Source organism: Thalassophryne amazonica, chromosome 8 (genome assembly GCF_902500255.1).
Source record: "Thalassophryne amazonica chromosome 8, fThaAma1.1, whole genome shotgun sequence".
In the NCBI taxonomy this organism is placed as follows: Eukaryota; Metazoa; Chordata; class Actinopteri; order Batrachoidiformes; family Batrachoididae; genus Thalassophryne; species Thalassophryne amazonica.
The window spans coordinates 83,313,005-83,333,886 of record NC_047110.1 but is presented as its reverse complement, the minus strand read 5'-3'; the positions used below and the strand labels follow the sequence as shown (position 1 = coordinate 83,333,886).

Below are 20,882 nucleotides of genomic sequence, written 5' to 3'. Positions count from 1 at the left end.
GGTTCTTTGCATAATGTTTTTACCTTTTCAGTGGTGCAGTTTTGCTGACCTTTCACTGAAATATAACAAGGGCCATTATATTGTTGTAAGAGGTGAAAACAGGAGTTGCTGGACATTTACAAAATCTGCAACTGGAGGAAATAGAAACTTGGGTTGTCTAACTCCTTTAAACTCAGACTGTGCTCTCTTGCCTCAGTGGTTACTGCAATCTGAGGACTGGAAGACAGTCAGTGTGTTTGGCCATGTAATAAAACATTTCATTTTTTTCTTCTGAATTAGTTGGATCTGAAAATAAATCAGGTTAGTATTTGATTGATTGAGCTTCCAAGTCTCATGCATCACAAGGTCTCCAGGCCACATGGGCTCACAAGAGGCAGTTAAACAATATAAAGCAAGATACAAGTAATATCTCAGACATAAAGAACCAATATTTATATTATTTACATATTAAACTGGCATAACACTAATCCACACTACAGATATGTTTAAAGGGACCTGCATATGTCAAGCATCTGTAAACTGTCTTTCTCCAATGTTCTGCTGTTAACAGAGTGAGTTAAGGATGGATGACCTTCTACGTGACATTTTTATAGCATATCAATCCCTGGTTGCTCAAAGTAATAAGCACATCGCTCACATTTAAAGTGCTTTTCATGTGCAGTGAAGGACCTACTATAACACCGCTGCTGCACTTTACATAAGCACAGTGTAAAATTAATATTTCATCTGAGCTTCTGTGCTTTGCTCATTTGTACATCTGCCAAGACACTATGGTTGTGTTACCATTGTTTGTCAATCTGCCTGTTTGTTTGTTTGTTTGTCAGCAAGGTGTCTAAAAAGGACAGGAAGGGATTTAATTGAAACTAGCGTGTTGCCCGTGGGGATCCACAGGCCTTTAGATTGGGTAGTGTTTCTAAAATAGGTAGCTGACACTTTTCAAGGGTGGTAATAAATTGTGCAAAGCCTCTATATCAGTTGGAATGATGTGTGAGTCCAGAATGTTTTTAGACCTTAGACCTCAACCTTAGAAGAAGAACTCAACCCTTTATTTCCTGTTAATTTAGGGAATAACCCTGTTGTGTTTCATGATTTGCAGACGTTAATGTTGGATTTTACGGTCACAAATTGAGTTTTACCATTTTTACTGGCTAGCTAAAATTGCCAATTTGTCAAAGAATTGATTCAAATTTTCGTGATTTTTTTTTTTAACTTACTACTACTAATCCTACTCCTTCCCCTAACCCTAACCTAACCCTCTGACCGGAGCCCCCCCCCCCCCCCCACACACACTGATCATAAGCCTGACCCCTGTCCTAACCCTAACCTTGACCCCTAAAGGAGGCCCTCCAACTAGGCTGCAGGTTCCCCCCACACACCAAATTACATACACATAATTTATGTACATAATAATTTGTTTGTTCATTTTTTATTCACATTTTGCACATTTTTTAATAAAAACCCTTAAAATACTTACCTTTTCTTCATTTTTTTTCCCCCACTTCCCCCTCCCCCGCCCCTTTTCTTAATGTTTTCCTTTTTTTTTCTTTAAACTTTCTCACACAAGCCCAGAGTGCTGACTCCACCCACCCTCAATAAGAGCCACTCACAGCCAAAGGCTGTCATTTTCAAATCCAAACCGGATGAGGAAGGACTGCAAACTCAGCTGCTCCACATACAACCACAAAAAGTCTTTTTTAAGACTAAAAATCACGTGCTTCATGCCTGAAGAAGATCATATTAGATCGAAACGTCGCGACGGAAGCACGTTTGCACCATTTTTTTCTATTTTTTTGCAGAAATTTCCTTGCTTTTTTTCATTTTTTTTCTCTTCCCTCCCTCATTGTACGTCTCCCACCTTTGTTGATTTTTAATTTTTCCTTACATTTTATTTCTATTATACCAAATTGTGGTCTGATTTAACCTGATTGTCCTATCACATAATGTCTGACTGGATTCAGGTGCGTTATAAATGCCACTTCAAACCCCAGCCCCGACCCAACGGGGAGCTTTCTGATCGCGGCAGAGCCCGTGCACCTTCGACCCCGTGGAGGGGCCGAAACCCTAACTTTAAACCTAAACCTAACCCTAACCCTAATCATAACTCCCCCAGACCCCCGTATTACTTTTTTATTTTATGCAGCAGTCACGGAATGTATTAGAATTAATTTGTGCTCCCATTATGAAAATTTTGCACTTTTTGTGACAATATCATGAACCAATAGATTAATGTATATTTCGTGATGCTGAATCACGACATGCTGTGAGATATGGTAGCAAAATACATAAACATACCAAACAGCAAATGTCAGCTGTCCCCAGTTTTCTCCGTGATTGAAGCCACACACATGCATGCCGCACGCCACACAGAGGACACTTGGCTGTTATAATATAGATTTGATGAGTGTTCAGGATCAAAGTTGAGTTATGAAGGCCACAATTCAGGATTAAAGGCCAGGATCAAGTGTCCAGTGATCAGGATCATAGAATTTTTGAGAAAAAAAAAAAAAAAACACAACCAAAATGAAAGCATTATAACAGTCTTGTGTAAAGAGGAGTGTAAAAAAAACACTTGTTGGATCTTTGGGGAGCTATTCACTTGCATATATAAGTTTGGTTGCACTGTAAATTGTGTTGCATTATGAAATGTGAAGAATTGTGACAGGACATGATTGAGGAAGAGGTTCCTTTATGTGACTGTGGGAAATGACACTGAGTGATGCTTTGCTGTGTCCAGTCTGACAGCCACTCTGGCTAGTATTGGAGCAGCCAGTATTCCCAGTGCTGGACTGGTGACAATGCTTTTGATCCTGACTGCTGTGGGCCTGCCAACCCAAGACATCAGTCTCCTGGTTGCTGTCGACTGGCTGCTGTGAGTTTACCAAAAACTCGTATTAGTTGGATTCATTTATTGCATTAAAAATGCCAAACCATTGTGTCCTTGCTGGGTAATCTCTCTTTGTTCAGGGACCGATTCAGAACTTCAGTGAACGTGGTGGGTGACTCCTACGGTGCAGGCATCGTGTACCACATGTCCAAGGCAGAACTCGACGAACTCGACGCACACATGGCCAAGTCTGACGACATTGAAATGATGATGAAAACCCACTCTTACTACGACGACATGAAGAACCACCATGAAAACAATTCCAACCAGTGCGTCTTAACCGCTACCGCTACTGCTAACAGCTCAGTAATTGTAGATGAATGCAAGGTATACGTAACAGTCACGGACATAGAGACTTGTATATAACCATCACTAACTGCATGCTGTGCCTCCACCTCTGCTTTGTTGCGTTTGTTTTACACATTGCATTTTTTTGTACATTATGTGAATACCTCCACATTTTGTTTTTACAACAGATCATAAGGAAGAGAATGACAAATGCATGTTTTATGTATGTGTGTGATTGTTCTGGAACAGCAGCTTTTGTGTTGAATTAACACTAAAATTGGAAGGTTTGATGGGTAATGTTGGGCAGCACGGTAACTTAGTGGTAAGCACTGTTGCCTCACAGCAAGAAGGTCATGGGATCGATTTCCACCTTTCCTGTAGGGAGTGTGCATATTCACATGGTTCCCTCCGGGTTCTCCATCTTCCTCCCACATCCAAAGACATGTTGGTTAGGTGAACTAGAAACTTGAAATAGACTATGAGTGTGGATGTGTTTGTCTATCTGTATGTGGCCCTGCGACAGACTGGCGTTCTGTCCGGGGTGTACCCCGCGTCACACCCTATGACTGCTAGGATACGCTCCATTGCTCCAGCCCTCTGTGACCCTTAATTGTAGTAGAGAGGTATAGAAAATGAATGAATGCCAAATATTTTTCAGAATTCATCAATGTAGAAAACAGATCACAGAAATTATTCCGTCACTTAAGCAAAAACACCAAGTATTCTGTAGTTTTTGTTTCAAAAAGGGAAGGATTTTGTATAGCAGATATCATAGCGACTACAGCTGTTTCCCGGCTTTATATATTTGGCACAAATTTTGTAATTTAAATGAAGAATCAAGACTTAAGTGCAAATGTTCAGATTTAGTTCAAGGGGTTTAGCAAAATATCATATTAACATTCAGGAATTATAGCCATAAGTAATTGCACAAATGACTGACAAGCAGTTTCATGACAAGGTGTGGCTTGTTCCTTTCTTATTCCATGACCAGTTTAGACAGAAAAAAAAACACAAAGTAGATGAGTAGAAAATTAATTCCTTGGTGAAGAAAAACACCTTCACAACATCTTGACCAGTCAAGAACAGACCATATGAGGTAGACATGTCACCTACATGAATGTAATTATAGACAGTTTACAACCAGGTGCAAAAACACTGAGGAACAGGAATGATCACGATACATTATTTAGCAGCCTTGCTACCCAGAAAAATGTCAGATACGCTTCACTTGTTGGAGATAATTGACTGTAACCATTCTGTTACAGAGTTAACCTTTTATTAAGTTGTTGGAAATGAAAATTATGTTTCATTCTGCACATGCAGCTGAAAATGCATTTAAGGGGGAAAAAAAGGTTTCCAAGAGGTCGCCAGTTATTATGAGAATTTAAACAAAGAATCCAATTACCGTGATGAACACTGAATATTTCGTGACTGACTCATTCCCTGTTGAGTTGCTATTTCTGCCCATACTGAGAAAATCAGAAGTATGTCCCTGAAAATTAAAAAGACAAATCTTTCCTTGAATGTATTCCAGGCTTCACCGTGGCTGCTCCCAGATGTCCACACCCCGGCTGAAAAGGTCTACTGATCAGCCTGTTCATTATTACGAGATGAAAGGCAACACTGCCAACCTGTCACACCAGCAACCCACTTATAGTAAAACTTTATTCCAATTTCTATTAAATTTCATTTGCAGCACAAAGGCTTGCTATTTTCAGTCCACACCTATGCTAATATTTTCTGTTTGCTGTTTGGCTGAAAATGGTGCAATTCTAACCCCTGTGCAGCAGCCTTGTCTAACAGATACATAGAAATGCACTAATGTCATTTTGTATGTTGTTTTCCATGCATTTGTTTATCTGTGTATTTATATTTTTATAGATTTATTTGTATTTTTTGGCTTATTTACTGCCTGTTTGGTGTTTGGTCATCATGCACCTGTGCTCTGTTCCTAGGACTGTGAAGACATTCTTGCACTGTAAGCCCATTCATCAGCGGTTGTCCAGGGTAGTATTCCTTCCCATTATTAATTGGATGTTGTAAAAATAGCAGAGGGAGGATGTATTTTAATGGCCAAAACTCCTATGACCAAAAACTCTCAAAATGACAGAAATAGAATGTCATCAAGCCTTAATTAACCAGTTAGGAATTTGTAGCTGCAACCAAAACAACGCCTGATTGTGGAAGCAGCCTCAATAGAATTACCAGGTCATTCCAAGTCCTAAATGAGAGCTCTGGTCAGATCCCACAGTCTGACTGTGGGATCTTTGATCCACATCAGGAAGTACTGCACCTTAGTATGTGTCTGTGCCTTGGATCAGATGTTTAGATCTCCATGCTGGCTGCTTGCAGGTAACCTCAGCCACGAAACGGCTCTGCTGCGGAGTGTACACTTCTTGAGGAGGAACCTTGGAACGTGAATAACGGCAGCACAGTGATCCCTGCTCCTGGGCTCCACAAGCTTTCCGATCTGGTGAAAAACGAGCGAATGAAAACACATGAACAGAACTACTAATTGTTTTTTATGTAGTTTAGTTTTTTTTTTTATTATTCTCTTTAAAGGACTGACTGATAAACAAATACTAATTCACTTAACTGTGAAGTGAATACAAAGGTACTCATGACGTGTTAGAGCACAATCATGTCCTGTATAGCAGATACTTGCACAACATACTTTGAGGCTTGGAGAGGGAAGGAACAGAAAACCTTACATTATCTTACACTTGTTAGCAATACACTCTGAGTGAGGCTGATGTTTGATTTAAAGGGGTCATATTGTGCAAAATCAAGTGACACCCCCCCTTATTTTTTTACAGTGTAAAACAGATGAAGATCTGTGGTAATCATTCTTAACGTGCCACAGTCCTGTGTCTATTCATGTAGGAATTACATGTTTGGATGTAGAATTTAAGCCCTCTATAATATTTGTCACAGCTGGGTATTTTACCTGTGGCCATGAACACATTAATGACTACAGCAATCTGATATTCAACCCCACTGACTTTTCACCTTCACCCAAATGATTGACCTGGTGCAATCCAGCTAAGTGTGTGCCGCATTTGGTCCAAAACAGGTTGAAAATCAAATTCCATGACCTTGACTGTTGGCAAATAACTTGTTGGTGTGTCAGCCTTCATTGACATACAGACTTGGTAGAAATCCGCATAAAGGACCTGTTAGGACAAGGCCATCAGCAGAGAGGCAGACATGACCTTGACACCAGTGATTGACGTTTGGCAAATTTGACCTTGCTGACAATTCCAGAATCTTCCATATATGTGCCACATTTGTGTAAATTATAATGAATATGTAGTTTTTGAGCCGCCATCACAACCGTCCTTCACCTCAAAAACTAACCTTCACCAAATTTGACCTCACCTGGTTAAGTCTAGAACCTATCTCCATATGTGTGCTAAGTTTGATGTAAATCACAATGAAAATTTTAGATTTTAACCTTTGGCACCAATTATCTTGATGTTAACCAAAACTAACCCTTTTCACTGTAATTCTGGTGTTGATTGTCATCCACATATCAGTTTGGTGTAAATCAGACAAAGGACCTTGGAGGAGTAAAAACACAGACACACAAATGGTGATTAAATTATACTGTGATGTCTGAACTTCTGTTTGGTTTGTGAGACATGAGACATGTCCACATTAAAGTGGCAGCAACATGCCATTTAAAGGGACAAGCACAGAAACAACTGCGTTTATGAGCATCTAATTTTAATGTCACTTAATAGAAACTTCAATATCTGTTTTTAAGACATCAGTTAACTTGCAATAGCTTGCAAGCAAAAAACACAATATGACTCCTTTAAAGCATGGTGGACCAATGGTGTTTGTAGTCAGCGTCATTGGTTTATAATCACCGTGTGTGCAGCCGCCCTCCGCTTCTCGACTCACAGCGTAACACCGGACTCCAGAGCCTTTGGGGTCAGAGGAGTGAAAAAACAAAAACCACGCTGACACTCGTAAGCACAGATTTCATGGATTTATAAGGCACAGATGCTAAAACTGGTCTTGAGTTTATGGTTTTTGTCTTTGTATCACCTGTTGACTTAAATGTAAGACTCGTGTGTGTGTGTGTGTGTGTGTGTGTGTGTGTGTGGTAATGTGTGTGTGTGGTGTGTGTGTGTGTGTATAGGTGTGTGTGTGTGTGTGTGTGTTAGAAGAATGAGCAGTGGTCAATAAGTTCCTGCCGTGTTTGTTTTTAAACCCGTTTATGCCCATATTTTTTTTTTGTAACGTGAAAAAATTTGCATTAGTACCTTTGAGATTTTTTATTGTGAGTAGAAAAAGACAGTGATGCACTTCAGCAACAGTTGTTGCCAGTGGGGCAAAATGGGTTAAGCTAAGGGCCATCACCACTACTGTCACCGCGCCCGGTGGTCCACGGCTTGCATAGCAACAAATCATAAAGTACTAAAAATTGCATGCTAAATAGCACCAAAATTGCACGGTAAAGGGAACACAATGGCAAATGGTACGAATAATCCATGTCACGTGACATACAACCACCAGTCAAATGACAAGGATCTATTCGGGCATTCTATAATTTCATTTAATGACATGTCTGCTGCAAATTCAGACAATCCACCCAAAAACATAGATGTGTTTGCAATGCTCCACACACAACGGACATTGTCACAACTCCCCCAAACAAAGATTTCTGCCTGTGGGACATTTACTGACTTCTACTGTTTAATGCATTGCAGATGGAAGAATAAAATGTGAAATATAGCTAGCTTAAAAATAAAATCACCAGTAAAGCAAATAAAAACTACCCACTTTTGCAGACTATGCAGCCATAAAGACAGTAGATCGCATAATGCATTGAATGGTATGTCAGTAATGTCCCACAGGCAGAAATCTTTGACCAGAAAAGAAATATATTTTTGTCGCTCATACTTCCATTGTGTTGTGGAGCTTTGCAACGCCTTTGTGTTTTTACATTTTTGAAATAGAATTTAATCTGTGAAGTGCATATGCTCTGAGTTATATTTGTGGTGTTATTGTATTTTAAGTTTGTTTTTAATTTGAAAAGATTTTTTTAATGCAGCTATTTGTTGTTATTTTTAGAATTTGTATTTTCTGCTTTTGGAAAATGCTGTCGCCTCTATGGACCAACATACAATGACCGAAACACAACAAAAAATGAATCACTATTAAACTTACCAAAATGTGACTTTTTAATGGGAATAAGTTGAACAATATCACTACTTTTTTGAAAGTGAAAACAAGACAGCTGTTGACAAAATTTGACAAATACTGTATTAGCACAAAAATGATGAGCACAGAGATATGACAGCATAGAAATTTGGGTAATTTTTCCCACAGTGGCATAAAATTTTCTATGTTGACATTGATAACTTCCACAAATACCTTTAAGGGAAAACAGGAGATACTCAGGCTTATATTTTTGACTCTTTTACAAAAGAAATTGCATTCCAATAATGTTTACTCACTTGCAGAAGCTTCTCACTTTGAAAAAATGTCACCATTTTCTCAGTTTGGTGCAATTTTTTGACTATTTACGCCACAATGATTTTTTTGAACAAATATACTCCAAAAATAAGCACACAGTGAATGCACAGGTGCATCTCCATAAGTACAAACATGGTTAGATGGACACTTGGCTCACATGTGAACATCATCGTTATAACATTTTGTGGCAGTTTTATTATTTCCAAGCAGTCTAACCAGAATTTTAAGTATTTTTTTATCCCCCAGAGCTCAAGACTGTTTCTCGATGCTGCACCAAGTGTTTACACTGACACATTTAAATTACTCTAAAACTGTCAGGTATTTAAAAAAAGAAAAGCTTTTCTCTCACAGATCCAAATGACTTAAAGGGGTCATATTGTACAAATTCTAATTTATTACCACTTTATACTTAAATATAGTTGAAATTTCATTTTAAAAAACCTCAAACATCCACAGTGCTGTGATTGTGTGTGTTGAAGCTCCCATGCTATAAAAGGAATTTAGTCCTGCAGTAGCTGCTATTACAGTAGCATGATATATGCCACAGAAGTCCAGAGCTGGACTCCTGCTTTCTCTGTGGGAAAGGCCCAGTGAGCCAGATTGGACTGCGACACGTCCATGCGATCTGTACTATAGAGACTTACAGAAATGCCCCATAAAAAAATAAATAAGTAAAATCCTTTCGATTTAAAGCAACAGGTACAGGAACAGGTCATTTATGCGAGGCTTGAAGATGAGTTTTCAGATGCATCACCTCAAGGTGTATATTCCATTTTTGGCTACAAACGTTAATGTTTATTTTTAAGAAACCCGGTGAACTATATTTGTTGACTAAAAGCCTAATATATATATATATATATATATATATATATATATATATATATATATATATATATATATATATATATATATATATATATATATATATATATATATGAAATGTGTATCATATGACCCCTTTAATATAACTACAAACACAAAGCTGGACTACTGGCTGTTATTTTTTAGTGTGTGAATGAGTCTTCCTCGATGTGGGTTTAGTATTGTGATCAGTATCATGTCCCTTGTCTACTCTCCTTTTTAGTGTGTGTGTGTGTGTGTGTGTGTGTGTGTGTGTGTGTGTGTGTGTGTGTGTGTGTGTGTGTGTGGTGTTGTGTGTGTGTGTGTGGTGCTTGTTAACAACCTTGAATAAAGATGACATCATGACACTGGTGTTTGGTCATGTGTGAATGGATGAATGTGATGTATTTTTGTAAAGCGTTTTGAGTATCTGCCTCACATGGAAAAGAGTAACACAGACCATTTACAACTCTCACATTCAACTGTAGTTTGAGCATAAAGAGGAAGTAACACTTTAAAAGTTAAACACTTTGGGCAGCACCCTGTCCTTTAGTTCTAGGCCACTTCACAAATGGCCTAGAACTTTTTCTTATAATCAGTCTAGCAACTTTATTAAATATGCTGGTGATGCACTGATAAACATTCTTTTCATGAATTCTTTGACTCAGAAAAAAAAAAAAAAAACAGCTGAGCAGATTATGATGAAACCGCTACATGCAGCAGATGTTGATACAGGAATATTTATTTTTGGTTGCCATGTGAGTTTTGATTAGAGATTTTACAATACCAATACTGGAATGTTGAGGACAGGGGCGGTGCCAGGGATTTTGGGTCCCATGAAAAACAATCTTACGGGGCCACCCATCATATTGTCTTGTCAGTATTACAATTGTATTAGGGGCCTCTCTGGGCCTCTACAATCCTTCTCCTTATTCTCCCCTTTTCAGCACCCCTGGTTGAGGAACTGCTGATCCCATATTCCATGTCTTAAAACAACTGTTAGTAAATACATTTATCTGGTTGTATGTTGCTAATCTAGCCAGCTGTCAACTCAAACTGTGAAACATTTTTTTTAATATCCAATCCAGTTTTGGCCAATATCAAATTGGTGCACGTATACTTTTGATGCAAATGACAACAGTGATTTTCAAATTTCCTGTGCACTGATGATTAATAAATGTACAGTTTCTTAATCTATCAAAATTTTTGAATGAAAAAGCACAGTGATCCTGCCTTTCAACAGCCTGCTTTGTAAGTGTGGGTAACAAAACACAAAACTGAACATACACATGCACACTTTCTTCAAGTACACACATTAATATGCATTTAAACCTCTGTGTGTGTGTGTGTGTGTGGGGGGGGGGTTATTGTCATCACTACATTGATGATGTAATTGGTGAGATGCACAGCACAGCACTGGCACCTGAACACTCCCTTTGACCTTGTGACCTTCAGGAAAAAAAAAGGAAGCTTCTCCAGACCACAGTGTCAACCAATGGGGATTGAGTGTTGTAAAGTTTTAGCATGGTTTGTTTTTGCATCACTCTCTTAAAAGCATGGTATGTGAAGTGCCTCCTCGCACTTTGTGTATATATTGTAGGTAACAGATATTTTCTTTCTGTTTGGGGGCATTGAAAGAGTCTGTAGAAACATATAGTGTCATTACTGTGGCATTTTAATGTAATGTAGAAAGAAAAAAAAAATCTATGATGTCCTGAGTAAAATTAGATTAGACATCATGTATAGACAGTAAAATTATGTAATAAATCACTTGTTGTTGTGTTTGTTTTTTGTTAACTAGTTCTTTCACTTACTTGTCATGCACCAGTATATATATATATTTTTTTGTATCTAATGTAATGTTTGAATGTTTGTTCCATGGAGATATAAACAATATGAAATTAATTTTCATTGTACATGAATAAATATAGAATTGTTCTGTTCAGTGGGAATGTAGAAAATACAGTGCTCCTATAAAACTAGTGTGGAAAAGGGAATGAGGGAGGAACGTTAGAGTTGTTGTTTTGGTGATTTGACTGCAGAAAAGACATCACCCTGTGACTACAGGATAGTGTTGTTTTTTTTGGTGGGGGGGGGGGGGGGGGGGGTGGAGTTGATATAACTGGAAGAACAAAGACGACCAGGCGGATTCTACAGGCTGTTACATTAAAATGCACATTCCTCAGGTGATTCATCTGACTCATTTTGTCTTTTCAATGGAGAATGCTCACATTAGTCTCAGGCCTCTTTGTTTACCTGGTGCATAGTTTACGCACTTAAAGTGTTAAAGCTGGACGACATGTATATCTCCACCCGGACGCACGTTCCACCTGGTGCCATCAGCATCAAACCCACTTGGTAAAACTGCCTTGATTCCACTTGCCTTTTTTTTTTGTAGAAAATATATGCACATACAAACACATGAAACACACTGAGGTACTGCTGAACTGGAAATGGATTGGCACAGTATTTGTGGATTTCTATCAGAACCATGCTTGTCCTTTTTTCTACTGAAACTCCAAATTCTACAACTTTCCTTTCCTGATCTTACTTTTCTAGGCCTCCCCTCATTGTAAGCTGTTGTAATTTTGATGTAAAGGCAGAGAGCATGTATTGGGGGGGGGTACAATATTGAGAAAAAAAAAGATTAAAATCTGAATACTTTCCTCAGTTTATGGTACACATAAGAATTTGCTTCTACATATCAATGTGTTGTACCTTTGGTGTACATATAAAAAATATAAACTAATAAATGTTGATTCATAACTAAATACTAGTGGCTCTTTGTATTGCTTGTGACATGTTGTCAGCATTGACTGTGATGCAAATACAATGAGAACATACAAAGATATTTATTGTCTCCACAAACACTTGTTAGCAGTATATCTCAACAATGCGCAACAGATTTCAAAGCAATTTGATGCTGAGGCAGGCATTGGGGTCAAGCAAGAGGTTATTAGACTTTTAACCAGATTCTGAACTGGGATCATTTTTAATTAATATTTTATAGCATCTCATAGATTTTTCATGGTATTTGTATTTTAAGGTAACAATGGCCATACCATCCACACTTGAAATCAATTGAGGACCGATAATCAGAGGACTGTTGGAACTAAGACTCCCTTAACATCATCACAAACAATTATCCTGATTCAGATCTTATGCTTGCCTGTGGCTTGAACAGTTGTGGTCGGACAATCATGGGTCATCTTTAGCCGCATGTTCTCCTTGAATTGCTGGCTGTCTGAGTGGTGTCCAAAAAATGAGGTGGGCTTCATAGATAATTGGCAAGCTTCTGGGGAAAACCTGGTCTTGTTAGGAGAGACGGCATCCATCCCACTTTGGATGGAGCAGCTCTCATTTCTAGAAATCTGGCCAATTTTCTTAAATCCTCCAAACCGTGACTATCCAGGGTTGGACCAGGAAGCGAGTTGTAGTCTTACCCACCTCTCTGCAGCTTCTCTCCCCCTGCCCATCCCCTCATTACCCCATCCCCGTAGAGACGGTGCCTGCTCCCAGACTACCAATAACCAGCAAAAATCTATTTAAGCATAAAAATTAAAAAGAAAAATAATATAGCACCTTCAACTGCACCACAGACTAAATCAGTTAAATGTGGTCTATTAAACATTAGGTCCTCTCTCTTCTAAGTCCCTGTTGGTAAATGATATAATAATTGATCACATATTGATTTATTCTGCCTAACAGAAACCTGGTTACAGCAGGATGAATATGTTAGTTTAATGAGTCAACACCCCCGAGTCACACTAACTGTCAGAATGCTCGTAGCACGGCCGGGGCGGAGGATTAGCAGCAATCTTCCATTCCAGCTATTAATTAATCAAAAACCCAGACAGAGCTTTAATTCATTTGAAAACTTGTCTCTTAGTCTTGTTCATCCAAATTGGAAGTCCCAAAAAAACCAGTTTTATTGTTATTATCTATCGTCCACCTGGTCGTTACTGTGAGTTTCTCTGTGAATTTTCAGACCTTTTGTCTGACTTAGTGCTTAGCTCAGATAAGATATTATAGTGGGCGATTTTAACATCCACACAGATGCTGAGAATGACAGCCTCAACACTGCATTTAATCTATTATTAGACTCTATTGGCTTTGCTCAAAAAGTAAATGAGTCCACCCACCACTTTAATCATATCTTAGATCTTGTTCTGACTTATGGTATGGAAATAGAAGACTTAACAGTATTCCCTGAAAACTCCCTTCTGTCTGATCATTTCTTAATAACATTTACATTACTCTGATGGACTACCCAGCAGTAGGGAATAAGTTTCATTACACTAGAAGTCTTTCAGAAAGCGCTGTAACTAGGTTTAAGGATATGATTCCTTCTTTATGTTCTCTAATGCCATATAACAACACAGTGCAGAGTAGCTACCTAAACTCTGTAAGGGAGATAGAGTATCTCGTCAATAGTTTTACATCCTCATTGAAGACAACTTTGGATGCTGTAGCTCCTCTGAAAAGAGAGCTTTAAATCAGAAGTGTCTGACTCCGTGGTATAACTCACAAACTCGTAGCTTAAAGCAGATAACCCGTAAGTTGGAGAGGAATGGCGTCTCACTAATTTAGAAGATCTTCACTTAGCCTGGAAAAAGAGTCTGTTGCTCTATAAAAAAGCCTCCGTAAAGCTAGGACATCTTTCTACTCATCACTAATTGAAGAAAATAAGAACAACCCCAGGTTTCTTTTCAGCACTGTAGCCAGGCTGACAAAGAGGTCAGAGCTCTATTGAGCTGAGTATTCCATTAACTTTAACTAGTAATGACTTCATGACTTTCTTTGCTAACAAATTTTAACTATTAGAGAAAAAAAATTACTCATAACCATCCCAAAGACGTATCGTTATCTTGGCTGCTTTCAGTGATGCCGGTATTTGGTTAGACTCTTTCTCTCCGATTGTTCTGTCTGAGTTAATTTTCATTAGTTACTTCATCCAAACCATCAACATGTTTATTAGACCCCATTCCTACCAGGCTGCTCAAGGAAGCCCTACCATTATTTAATGCTTCGATCTTAAATATGATCAATCTATCTTTGTTAGTTGGCTATGTACCACAGGCTTTTAAGGTGGCAGTAATTAAACCATTACTTAAAAAGCCATCACTTGACCCACTATCTTAGCTAATTATAGGCCAATCTCCAACCTTCCTTTTCTCTCAAAAATTCTTGAAAGGGTAGTTGTAAAACAGCTAACTGATCATCTGCAGAGGAATGGTCTATTTGGAGAGTTTCAGTCAGGTTTTAGAATTCATCATAGTACAGAAACAGCATTAGTGAAGGTTACAAATGATCTTCTTATGGCCTCGGACAGTGGACTCATCTCTGTGCTTGTTCTGTTAGACCTCAGTGCTGCTTTTGATACTGTTGACCATAAAATTTTATTACAGAGATTAGAGCATGCCATAGGTATTAAAGGCACTGCGCTGCGGTGGTTTGAATCATATTTGTCTAATAGATTACAGTTTGTCATGTAAATGGGGAATCTTCTTCACAGACTAAAGTTAATTATGGAGTTCCACAAGGTTCTGTGCTAGGACCAATTTTATTCACTTTATATATGCTTCCCTTAGGCAGTATTATTAGACGGTATTGCTTAAATTTTCATTGTTACGCAGATGATACCCAGCTTTATCTATCCATGAAGCCAGAGGACACACACCAATTAGCTAAACTGCAGGATTGTCTTACAGACATAAAGGACATGGATGACCTCTAATTTCCTGCTTTTAAACTCAGATAAAACTGAAGTTATTGTACTTGGCCCCCACAAATCTTAGAAACATGGTGTCTAACCAGATCCTTACTCTGGATGGCATTACCCTGATCTCTAGTAATACTGTGAGAAATCTTGGAGTCATTTTTGATCAGGATATGTCATTCAAAGCGCATATTAAACAAATATGTAGGACTGCTTTTTGCATTTACGCAATATCTCTAAAATCAGAAAGGTCTTGTCTCAGAGTGATGCCTGAAAAACTAATTCATGCATTTATTTCCTCTAGGCTGGACTATTGTAATTCATTATTATCAGGTTGTCCTAAAAGTTCCCTAAAAAGCCTTCAGTTAATTCAAAATGCTGCAGCTAGAGATACTGACGGGGACTAGAAGGAGAGGCATATCTCACCTATGTTGGCCTCTCTTCATTGGCTTCCTGTTAATTCTAGAATAGAATTTAAAATTCTTCTTCTTACTTATAAGGTTTGAATAATCAGAGTCCCATCTTATCTTAGGGACCTCGTAGTACCATATCACCCCAATAGAGCGCTTCGCTCTCAGACTGCAGGCTTACTTGTAGTTCCTAGGGTTTGTAAGAGTAGAATGGGAGGCAGAGCCTTCAGCTTTCAGGCTCCTCTCCTGTGGAACCAGCTCCCAATTCAGATCAGGGAGACAGACACCCTCTCTACTTTTAAGATTAGGCTTAAACTTTCCTTTTTGCTAAAGCTTATAGATAGGCTGGATCAGGTGACCCTGAACCATCCCTTAGTTATGCTGCTATAGACGTAGACTGCTGGGGGGTTCCCATGATGCACTGTTTCTTTCCTCTTTTTGCTCTGTATGCACCACTCTGCATTTAATCATTAGTGATCGATCTCTGCTCCCCTCCACAGCATGTCTTTTTCCTGGTTCTCTCCCTCAGCCCCAACCAGTCCCAGCAGAAGACTGCCCCTCCCTGAGCCTGGTTCTGCTGGAGGTTTCTTCCTGTTAAAAGGGAGTTTTTCCTTCCCACTGTAGCCAAGTGCTTGCTCACAGGGGGTCGTTTTGACCGTTGGGGTTTTACATAATTATTGTATGGCCTTGCCTTACAATATAAAGCCGCCTTGGGGCAACTGTTTGTTGTGATTTGGCGCTATATAAAAAAATTGATTGATTGATTGATCTTTACAAGCCCAGAATTACTATATGTATATAAATGTTTGACCACAAATGTATTGGCATGTACAACCAGGTCTCACTGCAAGTTAGATTCAGCTGCACGAAATATACATTAATCTATGGGTTTGTGATATTGTGATGAAAGCGCCTCTTTCCTCACGGCAGCACAAATTCATTCTAATTCATTCCGTGATGGCTGCACTGAATTAAAAGTGCAGTCGGGGGTAGATATGGTTAGGGTTTGGTGGAAGGAGGGTTAGGGTTAGGGTTAGTAAATAATGAGTTTAAAAAAAACCCTGTCACGAAAATTTGACTCATTTCGTGACGGGAGCATGAAAAAAACATGAGACTGGGCTGGGCATGTATTATGAACATGTAATGGTGCAAAACACCCAATGAACTGGATATTCTCAAACTGATTTGGGTCACATAACATACAAGCTACACTCAACAAAAATATAAACGCAACACTTTTGGTTTGCTCCCATTTTGTATGAGATGAACTCAAAGATCTAAACTTTTTCCACATACACAATATCACCATTTCCCTCAAATATTGTTCACAAACCAGTCTAAATCTGTGATAGTGAGCACTTCTCCTTTGCTGAGATAATCCAGCCCACCTCACAGGTGTGCCATATCAAGATGCTGATTAGACACCATGATGATGCACAGGTGTGCCTTAGACTGTCCACAATAAAAGGCCACTCTGAAAGGTGCAGTTTTGTTTTATTGGGGAGATACCAGTCAGTATCTGTGTGACCACCATTTGCCTCATGCAGTGCAACACATCTCCTTCGCATCAGTTGATCAGGTTGTCAATGTGGCCTGTGGAATGTTGGTCCACTCCTCTTCAATGGCTGTGCAAAGTTGCTGGATATTGGCAGGAACTGGTACATGCTGTCATATACGCCGGTTCAGAGCATCCCAAACATGCTCAATGGGTGACATGTCCGGTGAGTATGCCGGCCATGCAAGAACTGGGACATTTTCAGCTTCCAAGAATTGTGTACAGATCCTTGCAACATGGGACCGTGCATTATCCTGCTGCAACATGAGGTGATGTTCTTGGATTGGCACAACAATGGGCCTCAGGATCTCGTCACGGTATCTCTGTGCATTCAAAATGCCATCAATAAAATGCACCTGTGTTCTTCATCCATAACAGACGCCTGCCCATACCATAACCCCACCGCCACCATGGGCCACTCAATCCACAACACTGACATCAGAAAACCGCTCACCCACATGACACCACACACGCTGTCTGCCATCTGCCCTGAACAGTGTGAACCAGGATTCATCCGTGAAGAGAACACCTCTCCAACGTGCCAAATGCCAGCGAATGTGAGCATTTGCCCACTCAAGTCGGTTACGACGACGAACTGGAGTCAGGTCGAGACCCCGATGAGGATGATGAGCATGCAGATGAGCTTCCCTGAGACGGTTTCTGACAGTTTGTGCAGAAATTCTAAATTCTTTGGTTATGCAAACCGATTGTTTCAGCAGCTGTCCGAGTGGCTGGTCTCAGACGATCTTGGAGGTGAACATGCTGGATGTGGAGGTCCTGGGCTGGTGTGGTTACACATGGTCTGCGGTTGTGAGGCTGGTTGGATGTACTGCCAAATTCTCTGAAACGCCTTTGGAGACGGCTTATGGTAGAGAAATGAACATTCAATACACGAGCAACAGCTCTGGTTGACATTCCTGCTGTCAGCATGCCAATTGCACGCTCCCTCAAATCTTGCGAAATCTGTGGCATTGTGCTGTGTGATAAAACTGCACCTTTCAGAGTGGCCTTTATTGTGGGCAGTCTAAGGCACACCTGTGCACTAATCATGGTGTCTAATCAGCATCTTGATATGGCACACCTGTGAGGTGGGATGGATTATCTCAGCAAAGGAGAAGTGCTCACTATCACCGATTTAGACTGGTTTGTGAATAATATTTGAGGGAAATGGTGATAGTGTGTATGTGGAAAAAGTTTTAGATCTTTGAGTTCATCTCATACAAAATGGGAGCAAAACCAAAAGTGTTGCGTTTATATTTTTGTTGAGTGTATGTTTCTATGTGCTACTATGACTGTGGTCTAAACACAGATCCTTGTTATTCTGGTTCATCCTGAGTCGTGAAGATAACAGCAGTCTTTGCTACCCAAACCCTAGTTGCACCAAGTCATCAAATCCTTCACCACTGACAACATGATTAAATCTTTGGGGGGCAAGTAAAGAAGTAAGTAATTCCTATAAAGGCCCATTGGTGCAGCTGCTTATCTCCGGGTCCTGCACCAAGCAGTTGAGGGTCTACAACTCACCCTGTATGTGATGCCAATCCATCGCCGGTTACTTCCCAAGCCAAGACTAGTACCCATGTACCGCTGGGTGGACTGGGACAATGCAGTGAAGTTTGGAGTCATCTCAAAAAATCCGCACATGCACAAAACTGTACTTGTGCATCCAGGCAGATTCAGATTAAAACCACACAAGTCCAGAGATGAGATACAAGCCAGTTCTCAAACAAGATATAAATATTCTGTCCAAATATATCAGCTGGAGGCAAAAGAGAGCGAGAGAGGTAGGGAGACAGACAGACAGGATTAGGAATCAAGACCTGTATTGTAACAAACCTTACACTATAAACCTGAATAAGCAGAACTAAAAAATAGGCAACTGATTGCCTCAGTTTTCTTAAGTTTATGATATTTAAGTTATTAAAGCTTAAATATTTAAAGTTATTTTTACATATATATTGTGATTGCAAATAAACAAACCCATAATTAAAATACTTTCAGCTGTTTCAACTTACAGTATTCCAGTTATGGAACTACCAGTTTTTAACTTCATCATTCAAACAACACTCACAGCAGGATGATATATCCAACACATAATACACGACTCGGTCTGTGTCCTGTCCAAATATTTATGGACCTGACTACATGTCTGGCATTTTGACATTATATATCACTTGACATGAGCTTATTCGTGTGTTTCCGTCTTTTCCAAAGCCGAAGTCTGGTGGCCACCAAGGCCACCGATGATTATCTTCACAAAAATGAATGCAAACTGACTTTTTTTCAGATCGAAGCTGTTTCCTTTTCTGCTCATAGCCAATATCTTTCCTACGTCATATCCACCAATGCTCCACATTTTAAAAAGGAGTGTGAGTGATACTGAGGAAGGGAAACAAAAAAAACCTTGCACCCTCCCTCGTCATGTGGCAGTGTAACAGCTGAGCAGATTGTACCGTTTAATGAGCGAACCCGCTGTATGACAAGCATATGCTTATTATGTTCTTTGTGTTTTTAAATGATGGCACATCAACTTCATTGCACGCTGCTTATATTGGTGTGGAAAAACGCCATCTCTGTCTTTCAAAATGGCTGCCTTTGTGTCTTTCTCTTAATCCTGCATTAAATGTTCTTGCGTCCCGGCCATGGTACCATGGAAACCTCACTTCTTGTGTGGGGGAATCGCAACCATTCGTGCCACCCCCCCCCCCCCCCCCAACACACACACACACACACACACACACACCCCGCCATTCCATTCACTCTCTCTCTTTGCCTCTGCGAACAGTGTAATCAGTGGGCGTGCACAGCATTCACATTTATTAACATTTATTTCATTCAGAGACTTTACAAATCTTTTCAGAGACATCTTTTGTTAAGCTGTCAAAAACGTCGCCTACACTATCACATGTGCTACTTCTCCCCAAAATGGATCATATAAAACAGCCAAAGCAGGAAAAACAAGTCAAAAACAAAAATGTGTTTGCAATCATCGTGTACAATCCAGCTTTACACTGAAGAGCAGCAACAATGCACCGTCACAAAGGGAATGTTAATATTGATATGCATGATACATTTGAACAGCAAGGTCTGTAGAAAATCTGCAGGACTGAGTTTAGAATTGGGAGTAACAGGCGAGATGAGGCCTTAATGCCGGGGCCACACCACCACAACTACTAAAGATGCGACAAAGACTCAACTGTTGGAAGTAGTCATGAAGAAATTGTGCTTCTTGTTTACATACAAAGTTAACAGCCCGCACCAGTCCAACTTTCAGTGCTCACACGTTGAAAGCCTGATGCAATTGGAAGTAATTTGCACTTAAAAAATACCAGATTCAAACCAGTGTGCATACAATACAGAATACATTGTTAAAATCAACAACAGACAAGTGGTACTGAATGTCCCCAGAAAGAAAGAAATGCACTACAGCTAACAGTCACATGATGCGTATAGTCACATGATACGTATAGTCACATGACTGAAATTTGTATTATAGTAAGTCTTTTTTGGGCGGCTTAGCCCCATGTTGATTTGGAACAAGTTTTATGCCTGTTGCAGAGTGAGACTCACGCTTTAAAGTGCTCCTGTCAGATTTCATGCATTCAGTGTGAGACTCAACATGCTGTCACGCTCTCATGCTAATGCATGACATTCTGAGTACATTTCACCGCCATGAACTGCAAGATGAGATTTGGCGGA

General features: G+C 39.6%; 1 protein-coding gene and 1 long non-coding RNA gene across 4 annotated transcripts in view; both read left to right on the top strand.

Moving 5' to 3' along the window:
• The window catches only part of LOC117515996 (excitatory amino acid transporter 2-like), a 128,192-nt gene extending 122,235 nt beyond the window's left edge, over positions 1-5,957 (top strand). For 2 of the 3 annotated variants that reach the window (XM_034176845.1, XM_034176844.1), the window contains exons 9-10: positions 2,735-2,869; positions 2,965-3,265. In XM_034176845.1, the coding sequence (XP_034032736.1) occupies positions 2,735-2,869; positions 2,965-3,250 (421 nt within the window). In that variant the 3' untranslated portion in view covers positions 3,251-3,265. Of the gene's footprint in view, positions 1-2,734; positions 2,870-2,964; positions 3,266-5,524 lie in introns of those variants that run through there. The other variant, XM_034176846.1, reaches the window with a different exon arrangement.
• A 1,060-nt stretch (positions 5,958-7,017) lies between these two features.
• Positions 7,018-18,987, top strand: LOC117515998. Its single transcript, XR_004562276.1, has 2 exons — positions 7,018-7,283; positions 18,956-18,987. It is a non-coding gene; the product is annotated as an uncharacterized LOC117515998 (long non-coding RNA).
• Positions 18,988-20,882: the final 1,895 nt, after the last annotated feature.